General features: G+C 38.2%; 1 protein-coding gene across 3 annotated transcripts in view; it reads right to left on the minus strand.

Annotated features, from left to right (window-relative positions):
• ICA1 (islet cell autoantigen 1) overlaps positions 1 to 12588 on the minus strand; it is a gene marked incomplete at its 3' end in the record, with an annotated part of 68881 nt that overhangs the window by 3173 nt on the left and 53120 nt on the right. For 2 of the 3 annotated variants that reach the window (XM_082293079.1, XM_082293080.1), the window contains 3 exons: positions 12061 to 12110; positions 8356 to 8397; positions 4323 to 4598 (listed from right to left, as the gene is read on the minus strand). In XM_082293079.1, coding sequence (XP_082149205.1) covers positions 4323 to 4598; positions 8356 to 8397; positions 12061 to 12110 — 368 coding nt within the window. Of the gene's footprint in view, positions 1 to 4322; positions 4599 to 8355; positions 8398 to 8510; positions 8574 to 12060; positions 12111 to 12588 lie in introns of all 3 variants that reach the window. The other variant, XM_082293078.1, reaches the window with a different exon arrangement.

The following is a 12588-nucleotide window of genomic DNA, read 5'->3' on the forward strand; positions in this document are numbered from 1 at the left end:
TTGCAAAACACTGAAGAATTAAATTCAAGATTAATTACTTCGAGTTAACTTAAAACTACATTTTAGTGGAGTATTTTTGTTCTTTATTTGAAAGGATCTTCTCAGCAAGAAGAGAGCAACTATGCAGGAAAAAAAGAAACAATTTTTACATGCATATTCTATATCCACAAAAGAGTAATGATAATAGAGTTAATGAGGCCAGATAACAGGCTGGTAAAGTGAACTACGGGTAGTATACTGCAGAAACATATTAGGAAAAGACCAAAACAATTTCTGTGCCTGACTTAAGGTATTTAAATTCATATCCTTTATTACATTTAGAGGACTGGAGATAGTATTTCTAATTTAATTAATATCTCCTTTAAGTTTGGCCTGGTCAATTATCCATCTAATTTGGCTGTATCACAAACAGGATGCTCATCTATGCACCCAGTTACCATTTCCTTATTCAGTCTCTTTTTTCTAGAAATTCATGCTTTCCTATCCTTTTTTACTCTTTTTGTCCTTCCTCCCCTTACTTTCCGCACTTTTGGGAGCCCTGTCAGATACTGGCACCCAGCATCCTGACAGGTAATGCAACAACCACATCAGTCACATCAACCCTTCCTCTCTCAGCAGATTGTTCTCATCACTTTCTGATCTTACCTTGCCTATAAAATGTCTAAAGCCCAAGCTGTGTCATAAAAAGAGGCAAGGAGAATTTTTCTGTAAAATACATGAATTAGGAAGGAAATTTAAAGCCACAAACATCCTCTGTATCTCTAAGGAAACTAACCAAGAAATTCTTCAAAATCTGGATGCAGACAGCTCACATGTATTTGCTCTAGATGAAGGTGGTAAAGGCATGTGAGCCAGCCTGTGCCCTCTGAAAGTGAGGTTTTAGAATTTAATCTTTCAAATAAGCAAATCTGAATGATAAATAATGGAAAGCATGGTATTACCTCTTCAGAATGACATACTTTTCCAGGCATTTTCTCTGCTTGTGTTACAAATGAGAATGGCAGAGGACATTATACACAGCTACAGTAAACTGCAATGCTTTTGTATGCTTGGAGATGCATTGTGAGAAAGTGTTTGATAAGGCAATGAATGACAACAGGTAAAGTCAGCTGCTTAAACAAGTAGAGCCAAATCCTAATCTGATAGAAATGAATGGGAGCTCTGCCAGAAACTTTCTGTGCAAGTCCCAGTGACTTCAGTGAGATCAGGAATTGGCTCCCTGAGACATCATTGATGTTCCTTTACACTGGTGTGCTCAGCAGGTCAGAGAGCAAAACACTTCAGACCAGTGAACTCCTTTGTCGTCCTTTTGAGTCCCTGGACTAAGGCCTGGGAGGCAGCACATCTGTGAGAGATGCTGTGGCCTGGCTGTCTGTTTAATGAAATGCAGGTAGCTCAAGAGCCACTTAGAAAAACAAAAAGAACATAACAACAGCAACAAAAAAATCCAACCAACTACATTCCAGAAAATATGGGATGTTTTCATAATGAAATTACTGATCTATGAAGGTACTGGGAAAGACTGACACAGAATTTTTATTAAATACTTTCATTATGTTTTCATTATGAATTATGTTTTTAGTGAGCTACAGAGAACAACTTTGCCTTTCAAAACCAAACCGCAGCCTATCAGTTTGAAAGCAGTTGTTGGCCCTACGCCTGTTTTGGTTTGCCTGTTCACAGGATGGCTTTGTTACATGAGCAGACAAAAAGGTTATTGCCAAGACAGCAATAAAGGAAACCAAACAGCTTGCTGTTAAGCAAGCATCTTCACAAACATTGCAAAAATTAAATTTAGAAATGGAAATGGTGAGCTGTGCATTTTCTTACCAACTAGAATATATGCACATGTAGGGAGATAAAGAGGAGCCCTGAATGGTATAAATGAGTAAGTAAATGAGGCCCATAAACATCATGAAAAGAGAAAGCCAATGCTCCCTCTGAAAATGTAGAAAGGCAACTGAACTACAGAGCTGTATCTGGAGGAGAATCTAAAAGATATGTTGGGAGCATGCTTTGTTTCTATTATATATATACACACACACACACACATTCGTATGTATTTTAAACCAGCACCTGGTAGCCCCATAGCAATTCAGAGTCCCATTGTGCTGGATCCTGCCTATAAATACAGCCAGAGAAAACTCTGAGCTGGGAATTCCTGACCCTAACAGTTTATAACCTGCATAGCATTGTGCCTGTTTTACAGATTAAGATCTGAGGCAGAGAGAAAACAAAGCCCCAAAGATTTATGAGCATGCTTAACATAAAATAAGTAAGTAATCCCACTGAAGTTAATAGAAAAGTTAATGTGCTTAAAGTTAAGCATGTGAGTTTTAAAAATATTTATGGTCTTAAGGCCAAATTCACACAGGAAGTATGCAACATTGAGGCTACAGTGTAGCACCTCACACTGAATAATTATTAAGCAGTCCTACCAGTTAGGGGGGAAAAAAGTGTAGGAGATATGCCACAAGCCCTCAGCAAAAATATAATTCATATATTCTAATATTTCCAACTTGAATGTCTAGATATGCTTATACTCCAGTTAGTATTTTTTTAAAAAAAGTCTCTCTTCTCATATTCAATGATAAGGTCAGATTATGAAAGAAAAGCTGTTAAGTGAAATGAAGTGTAGTTTAAGGTTAAAGCTGAGTTTTCACAAGACATAAAATGGACCAAATTTAATCTTCTGTTAAAAAACAAGAAACAAAAAACTTAGAAAGATCATTTTCAGATACAATCACTCAGCTGATTAGCCCTGACTTTTTGAATACTAGTACATCAATTACCACAATCTTCTACCAAAACCTTGGAAACCCATTTGAAAACATCCACATATTTTACCCTTTCAGTATGGATTTATTATTTTTTTTACTCAAAAAGATTTTGGGATACCATGTTGACTGGAATGGATTTTCCATTTCTAGTGTTCCTTGAATGCAACATACCTGAATTCTGATTCTGAAGTCTCTAACACTGCACCCAATGCCAATGCAAATGAGAGCTAACAGCCACCTTAGAAAGGGTACCCAACCCCGCTTGCTGTTTATACCTAAAAAATATTTTTCCTTCAAAAATATATTTGCATTTAAAAATTTAAATTACACAGAAATGTAAAACATATTTAACAGTACATAAAGCTGTGGGAAAAAAAAATCAATCTCATAATATTTCTGTTGCTATTTTTAGTAATTTGCTTAAAAATCACGTACATTATAAAAATACATCTAAACCTGTGCATCATTGCAAATGTCATTCCCCCATTTGTCATCTAAGTGCTGAAGCCAATGAACCCAGATACCTTGCTCTAGGGGTGCTGGTAGTAACTGTATTAATTATAAAGTAAATCAAATTTTCTTATTCCTGCCAAAATGTCACAGGTCATTTTACATCATGTATGACTCTTCCAGTTGCATGGTTCCCAAGAAATAGTCTCCAGGACAGAATCAGCCTGCTACTCTTTTCTGTATTGCTCTTCCCCAAATAGGATTTTAACGACTTGGGACAGAGCCTAAAAAGGCAAAGTCCCCTCAAGCTTGCAAAGCCCTACGAAAAATCCAGCTAGACTGTGAAGAGGACAAAGGTAGGTGCTGCTGGCTGTTTATCACCAGCCTGCTTTCCTCCCTCCCTCCCTTCCTTCCTCAAGGCCAAAGCACCAGCAGGAAAGTTCTGCCCTAGTTCCCCCCTTTTTTTTCCCCCAGCAGTAGCTTGGAAAAGCCAAGAGATTTAACTGCACAGAAGAAAGAGGAGAGAAAGAGCTGCATTAGTAACCAGACTGCAAGAGAAACCCACCTATATGGTTGCTAGGAAGAGACAACTCATTCTACCTTGACCCATATCCCTGCATGTAATGGTATAGGATGCTTGGGGGGGGGGGGGGGGGAAGCAACTGATTTTCACTACAATGTTTAAAAATAGTATCCCCAGACAAAATACACAACTTATTTTTGGTTCCTTGGCCCCTTAACAGAGACAGCAGTTATGATTAAATCAGTAAAACCCACTCAAACATATTTTCTGTTTCAGGAAAAAAAATTATCTCAAAGGTCCACAGAACATTTAAAGAAGCTCAATGAAAACATTCAAGACAGTAATCTTGACTTTAGGTTTTGGGTACTTCATTCTCAAACACTAAATGAGAAGGGCTGGAAAAACAAATTAAGTTACTCACACGTTTTTTCTCCAGGCCATACTCTGCTTTAATTTCAGGGCTTCTGCAGCCATGGCATAATATAAACTTTCACCACACTTCTACATTCCAGAAAACCATACTCTAAACCCTAACCCCAACATACTGACAGAACAAGATGAGCCCTCACCATGTAAGGATGACTGCAAGTCATTCATGTTTTGGTCTAGCAGCTGTGAGGGCAAATAGCCTGATGGTGCTGGTACTGCAGATGATGAAGTGTTCTCCCCATCTCTAGCAGAAGAGTTCATGGTGAGATCAGCAGCCTGTCCAAAAACAGCTGTCCACTCTTTGCTGAATTCCCCCTCATCCAGGGAGGAAGCGTTGAGGATCTCATTCAGTAATACCATGTCATCCTTATCACCAGGTTCTGGCTCCAAGGATCTCACAGACTTTTCCTTTGAAGCTGTCTCAGAACAAGAGAGTGAAGATAAATAATTTTTTTTTTACAGAAAGTAAAGAAGGAACATTTTAAAAATAGCCAATCTAGGTTTTGTATTTTAAGTGTGAGATGGAATATTTTAGCATGAATATTTATTTTCTCTTTTAGACTCAATTCTCTTGGACATCTAGGTTTATGCCTTATGCAACAAATAATTCCTTGATTATCTTAGATAACCTCACTGCTGTTAAGACTCACTTCTCATTAAAAACAAAGCTACAAGTATGCTTAAAAATCTATTAAACACACCGAAATAATTACACAGTCTAATATTTAGATCACTGGAAAAGACTACTTTTATGTTGCTTCTTGAAACATTATATGAAACTCTCAAAAAAATCAGATTGGTATAAACTGAAAAAAAGTAAGACTTGGGGATTATTCTAGAATCTTGTGAGAACTTAAGATCACCCTTATGGCCTTCTGATCAATGCTTGAATTATTGGGGTATTTCCCCATGACAAAAGGTTAATCTATCACACAGACTTAGACTTCTACACTGATTGGTTTTGTAGTATTTTTTTTCTTCTCATAAGCTGCTGAGAAATAATTGGGGCTCACTTTCCTTCTGACTCCCTGTGCTAGTTTTTCCAGCAGCAGAACTGCAGCTGAAGAAGCTCTTAGATCACTTGAACCATTACTCCTTAAAAACATTTTTTTCCTATTTTAGAATTGTTAAATAGTTATATAAAATACATGAAACTGGAAACCAGGATCCTAATCCCTTTCCAAAATATTCCGAGAGTTAAAGAACTATCAAGGACCCCCAAGTGTTATTTTACTTGGAAACATTTGGAGCTCCACTGTGGAAGTCTGCAGATCACAAAAATGGTGGTTAACAAGGCTGATAATGTTACATTACTGAAATCCAGATCAGTTTATCTTGACTATGATTGTTTCAAACTTGTGGTAAGGCACAGAAGCAACTTCAGTTTTCCAAAGTTTGGGTAGATCAGCCGAACTCTCCAATTTGCATTCAACTTACAAAGATGCTTTTAACCCTTTTGGGGTGGGACAAAAGATTGAGAGTAGCAAAGTGGTTGCAACAGGCCATTTTACTGAAATTCAACAGCCTCCTCAGCAGTTTCCTGGTAATAGCTGTAATAATTTATAATGAAATGGTTGAAGTTGAGTCAGACGAGGAAAAAAAGCACAAAACTGTGTTTTAAAATAGGCTCATGCGTCAGCACACACACCTACGTACTAAGAAACAAATAAACCAACACACAATAAAATTATTTTATTCATTACTGAAGTCAGCTGTGAGATTCAGCTCCTTTCTAACTCACATTTTGATATACCTCTGTACTCCCTGACAGGGCCTAAAAATTAGAAATAGAAACATTAGAAACACGTCATTCCTTCTGATGTTCCCACTAGACTATAACTAAAATACCACAGAAAACAATTTGTTCTAACGAATTTTCAGGCTGTTCTCCCATCTTCAGATAAAGAGCAAAGATTACTAACATTGTCCAAGTACCTCCAACTCCCCCACGTTACCCAGCAGGTAAGACAGAGGGTTAATCCACCCTCCCTGCTATTTCAAAGGCCCTTCAGAACTCTATGGGGCATCACCACCTCAAAGCTGTTTTCAGGAAGCCCCTTCATGAACTTGCAGGGGGAGATGCAAAGGGAGCAGCATTTGTAGCAGATCTGCTACGACACAGCACCAACACCACAGGTAACCACAAGTGCCCCGAATGGAAAAAATGCAGCAGCACAGCTCAGAGCAAAGCTCTGCTTTTTCTGAGGAATCACTGCAGGAGCCCCATCTTGACTTCAGGAGCAAGTACAAGATAAAGCTTTACGTGTGAAGAGCAGTCAGGTCTTGCTGCAGGGTGTATGACCACCAGAAATCTGAGGAGTGACACATTTTGTGGCTCAGCAATCTTCCTGACCTTCCTGTGGGCACCGTGCACCCGTGGCAGGGCAGGACAGTGTTCAGGCTCAGGCTGCTCTGAGTAAGCAGCAGCAGCAGCAAGTTTTACTCTTGTTTGCAATAAAGGTTATCTAGAAACCAATCTTGCTTACCGAGATATTACTCATGTGGTATCTCTGCTAGATTACTAGAATGATATGGACTTTCTCACTTTACCTGTAAATCTTCTATTACTTCTTTTCCTGTTTCTGTTTTCACTGCCCATTTTCAGTCAAAATCCTTTTTTCTGTCTGCACATGCTGCCCCAACCTTATAAATGCCCATGAAAAAAGTCCAAACCTTCCAATAAAACACTGAAAGAACAATGTGACTATATTCTTTTTGTAATTGTTTGAACAAGCCTCTAGCAATGCTCATAATTCCTTTGTAAACATACCTCATTTTGCTGCTATTAAAAAAAAAGGGGAAGAGAAACTAAAAATATTTACAACAGTACATGATTAGCAACACATGATAAAGACTTCCTTCTGAAACACACATGAAAGTGTACCTCTCACTATACTGCTTCACTTAAAATAACACAATATTCATTAGCCTAAAGCTAGCTAGTGTGCAAAATTAGGTCAAATGGCTGATATTTTAATAGTGCCATAGCCATCCTTAGCTGATGCAGGCATCCCCTAGCATTTTTTGTATCAATTTCACTGTTTAGGTAAAGAAAAAAAAAGTGTTCTGAGTGACACAGCTAAGGTTGTATGAGCAAACATTGTAACTACTATCTCTATCTCCACTAGGAAGGCCCAACAAGGAATGGAACTGAGTAAGAAGAAAACCAGAAGAAAAAAAATGCCACTATCAGACATGCACCGACCTTTTCTATTAACCACAGAAAAGAAGTCATTGTTACCTTATCTATCCACAGATTAGGGCTGCTTCTGCAGACAGCTGAGAAACTTCCCTGGTGCCTGCCCTCATGGCTGACTCCCCACATGGATAATATCCCCCCAGTGCAAGATACTACCCGTGGCAAATACAAAGTCAAGGTGTTTGCAAATGTCCTTGAAGGCAGTGTTTTAAATAACCCAAATCCTCTTGGTCTGACTGACTAAACCACACAAAGGCATTTTTGTCTTTGCTTCATTTGCTTTTTAAGTTGCCACAGTTGTTTTTGTTGTTGAAGGGTTTTTTTACTCATTCTTCTGAGATATACGAGTGAAAATCAATTGAAAAATTAGACACAACACTCTGACTTCTTATGAAAACTTATAAAACTTCAACCCAATATTTCACATGTCATCTGGTAAAAAAGCACATCCCCTTGAGCTGCCATGGATCTCACAGAAGTGTAAGGACAGTGGATTTAATTAACTCTCTGTCTGAAAGAAGTCACCAGTTCTTACATGGTTTTAAGAAGACTAGATCATTTGTTTCTGATACGTACATTTCAAACACAAAATCTGGTGGTTACTTGTGAATTGCCAAGGGTTGTAGCACAACAACTAAAGAACCAAAATGAAAAATCTGTGATACGTTATAGGAGGGGTAAGGTTTACAGTGGAACCTACTTCAGTTGGGCAAACAGGATATAGCACAGTCTACCTAATCTTGAATTACCTGGTATAAACATTTTATCCCCATTAAGGTTTACTTCGTATTGTAACATCAAGAATAGTGCTTCTGCTGAGTCTCCTTTAGCACTATTTAAATACTACAGCCAAATAATTTCATTCAACCTTTCAGATTGTGAAAGAAATTAAAATCTAAGATTAAAAGTATACTTGGAGATTATGATTGTAAAGCAAATGAAACATGAAACAGACATGCACAATCATATCATACCATTTTCTTCAGGCTGCAGGTCTAATAACTCATCTATAGCACCTAAAAAAAAAAAAGAACAAATAAAGAAAAACTAAAAGCAACAAAGGAAGATCTGCAGTACACTGACAATCACTATGTACACATGTAAAGACAGTTTTCTTAAGTGTCTTCACCTGAGTTCTGCTCGTGGTTACAATGTCCTTGTAACGTGGAGATGACATCCTTGCCATCATCAGCTGTAATCGAGATCCATAAACACGTCAAATTGCGCTTGGCAGGAGACCATGCTTAATAAACAATGTCATTCTAAGATCAACATGCAATGGTTTTGGGATTCATGTTTTAAATGAGTCATGTTTAAAATGAGTCTGGTCACAATGAATAAAAGATCCAAGGTACAAGCATTTCAAAGTGAGGCAAATTTCTGAATAACAACCTTAGGGAGATCTTCCTTTGAGTCCCTGTCTGCTACACTACCGTCTCCAGGCTGAGTGCACCCAACTGAGGCAACTGCAACAATCAGACAGGTCTCTCCTGTCCTCCAGAAGCAGAGAAATTTCTTTTAGAAGCTTGTACCCAGGCCAGGAGAGTGCACAAAAGTGCCAAGACCGTGTCGCTCTCTAAACTGCCTTCCTTACAATGTGTTCTTCCTCATGACACCAACTCTGGGAACAGGGAGGAGTCTTCACCTGAGCCAGGCAATAAGTAACAGCACCTCCTCCACAGGGAAATAAATGGACTAAGACCAATAGGGAGTAAAATGTAGAGCTGAGAGTTATAGGCTATTAGGTGACAAAACACCACTTAAACTCTCAACAAGCTTCTTAGACATGGAGTCAAAACAATCATCTAGATTCTGTTTATCAATGAAGAGAAAGATACCCCCGTCAGGTGATTAATCCCATTAAAGACATGTAGCAAAACAAGAGGGATGAGTTACTGCTGAATATGCCTTTCTCTCCCTTATTAACTGTTAAGGCAATCTAGCTCCCAGACAACTAAGTCTGTAGCTCTAAAGGCAAAGGAAGGGCTTGGCCACAGTACTGCCAGAACTGGAAGGCCCATCTGCTGGAAGCCTCACACAAGAGCCTGGAAAAGTGAAATAGAATTCTCTATTAGGAAGTAAAAATTGAACCCCAAACTCTTTCAAGAGAATTGCCAATCTCTTCCAAGGGAAACTTCAAGGTGTGTTCAGAACTAAATGAAACAGAACAGTTTGCTGCTGTTCATATCATTCTCTTCATAAGGCTTTGCTAGGACAGAAATGTGCTCCCAGCACTGCAATCAGCAGGTCATTTAAGAGCCCGTAAGCACATCTGATTGCACTCTATGTAGATATAGACAGGAGAGGGATAAACACACATGAACAAATACACACGATGCTTTCATAAAAACACAATGCACAAAGCTAAAGGGGAAAACCCCAAGCCTAAATTGCCTGGCAGAGGGGAAAAGAAAATCAGAAAAAGAAGTTCATGACAGGTGGGATATGGATGGCCACAATTCTGCAATGAAAAGGATACAACTGTCGCTCAAAGCCTGCCTCAGCTGAGTGGTAAACATGACGAAGCCAATCTTAAAGGGATCTGTAGTATAGTAAGTGAAAATGCAGAGCAAATGATAAAAAAATGGAAGTTATGAAGCAGAAGTAGTTGGTGAGGAAAACTAAGAAGCAACACAGCTCCCTCACTAGAAGCACTGTATCTGTATGACTTTAGAGCATATGGGGTAGTTTAAGAAAAAAAATCTTAGCAATGGCACAGACCTGCTAGTGTATGAAGACGGAAAAATTTAGAAGACCAGTTAGAAGTTTTTCAAAACACTTCAGTTCCTTTTAGGGGTGATGGAGAAAGAGACAGAACAAGGTATTTATATTATGGTGAAATATTTTACAGTCTGTAAGTAACTGAGATTCTAGAAAACATCTGCTAAGAAAATGTAAGTCAGAGTTTGTATCCATGACTATTAAAATATCTTATCAAAGATATAGCTGATTTAACTAACTGCAAAAGGGGTGAAACTTTGAAACACTGGAAAAGTCCTAATATTGTGTCTTTATTACAATAAACCACCCAAACAACAACCATAATTAAGCAGGGTGACTCAAGTAACTGCGAGTTACTACAGGCTAGTAGATCACCATAACTCCCAGTTAAAACATTACCCCAATGCCATTCAGTATGGGATTCAGCAAAAGAACGTGAGCATAATAAATGCTCCTATAATAATTTACTGTTGCTTTTATGGAAAGCAGACCTAGTTGAAAAAAAACCAGCTAATTTAATGCTTCAATATAACTAAGAGCTTTTTTCAGTAAAGATATTTGTTTAGAAACAACTTGACTTGCACTGCACAGCCTTCCAGCTAAAAAGTTAGCACTGCGTTAACATCTATAATGAACATATTGAATGGATTAGGAATGTGAAAACTAACAGATGTCAAAAACACATTGTTAGGAGAAATAATTGCAAAGTAGAAGTGTTTCTAGTTTAGATCTGCAAGGCTTACTGTTTTATCCATTGCTAGTCAATGGCTTTAGCAGTCATCTGGAAGTAAACACAAAATCACTCTTGAAAAAAATGTGCCAACAACTAACAGACTATTAGAGCTGGTCAGTCAGTCCAGTCATTCCGTTTCTGTAGCCAGAGCTGGGAGAATTTAATACCACCAAGTCATAAGTTACATCTCTAGGAATACAAGGCATGCTGTAGAAAGGACAAACGAATCCTGGAAAGCCGTGACTAAAAGGAACTGAGTCTTGGTAAATAATGCATTCAGATATGAGCTTTGAACTTGATGTTGCAGCAAAATGGGATGTCCTTCTTGGATACAGAAACAGGAATGTGATTTTACCTTCTAGAAACATGACAGATGAGAACAACATCAGAAATGTCTTGTCCAGTTACGTATTTCATATTTGAAAAGGGATGTTGTACAGTGGAATGGAAACAAAAACTTCAAAAGTAAAGACTAGATGATGACTTCAAGACATCAATACAATTAACCCATTGAAATAAAGATTTCAGAGTAGTCTTGACTTTCATGTAGTACCTTTTAAGTATCTTAAGGAAGGATAAAATATATTAAAATTATTCTCCATTAATTTAGTAGGAAAAGTTAGATTGTCTTGAAGAATTCCACAGATGAAGATTCCACTTCTTCCAGCACTTCACCACCCTCACTGCAAGCACTTATTTCTTAGTGTGTACTCAGAATTTCCCTTTCTGTCATATGTGTCCATTCCCCACTTTCTTTCACAGCGCACATCCATTCGGAGCCCAGCTGTATCACTGGGTAGTAACAACCCATAAGGCCATTGGCAGCAGCTGAGTATGATCTTGCCTGGCTTTTGGGCAGAAGTTCCACTGAATTCATCAAGTTTTTCACAGAGAACAGTTTAATCACTGGAACAAACTGGTGAGCAAAGTGGCACACTTTCCTTGTCTCACCTACTAACCTGCAGGTCCCTTTCTTGAAGGGTACTTGCCCCGTGTAAGAACTAGGTTTTGTAACACAAGCTATTTGACCTGTCTGAGAATGACTGAATGAAATGCAGTGGGATGAAATATGTAAGAGATTGGTTTTAACAGGTTCTCCTGGCCTTAGGTTTCATGCATTTGTAGGGATTTGCTGGGTGAAACTTATACAGGAAATAAACCAAACCAAACAAAAAAATCCAAGTGTTACAGCACTTATGAGTTATGATAACATGAAATAAAATACCTGAATAGTTTGATTCCTTGGTATGGCTCTCCTCATCTAATGAAATCAACCTTAATTTGAAAGAGTAAGAAAAAAAAAGGAAAAATAATTCTAAGGCGCTAAAATAACAATACATTTTCCTCTTTTTGGTCAAATCATTACAGATTCATACCAGTAACAAATAAACAGATGGACTCCTGGCATCTGCTGGTCTGTTTGTTACCTTTTATTGTTTCATTGGCAGAAGTCTGTTGAAAATGAAAATTAGATTGAACTAGCAGAACCTACCAGCTTCCATTTTTAGTCTGACTCCACCTCTGATGAAAAGGGTCATGTATTCTGCTTTTCCACATTTGGTCTTTCATAACTATCATGAAGGAGCTACAACTGTTCCCCAGCCCCCTCCCCGCTTCTCCCCCAAAATGACAACCAACCGCTTTGCGCTTCTCTTTTTAACAGCAACTAATTAAAAATCAACAGTCAGGAGAGTTTTGCCCCTTGTCAGCAGATTTCTAAAGTAACAGATCAGCAGATTTCTAAAGTAACAGA

This window comes from Coloeus monedula (genome assembly GCF_965178545.1).
Source record: "Coloeus monedula genome assembly, chromosome: 1".
Classification (NCBI taxonomy): Eukaryota; Metazoa; Chordata; class Aves; order Passeriformes; family Corvidae; genus Coloeus; species Coloeus monedula.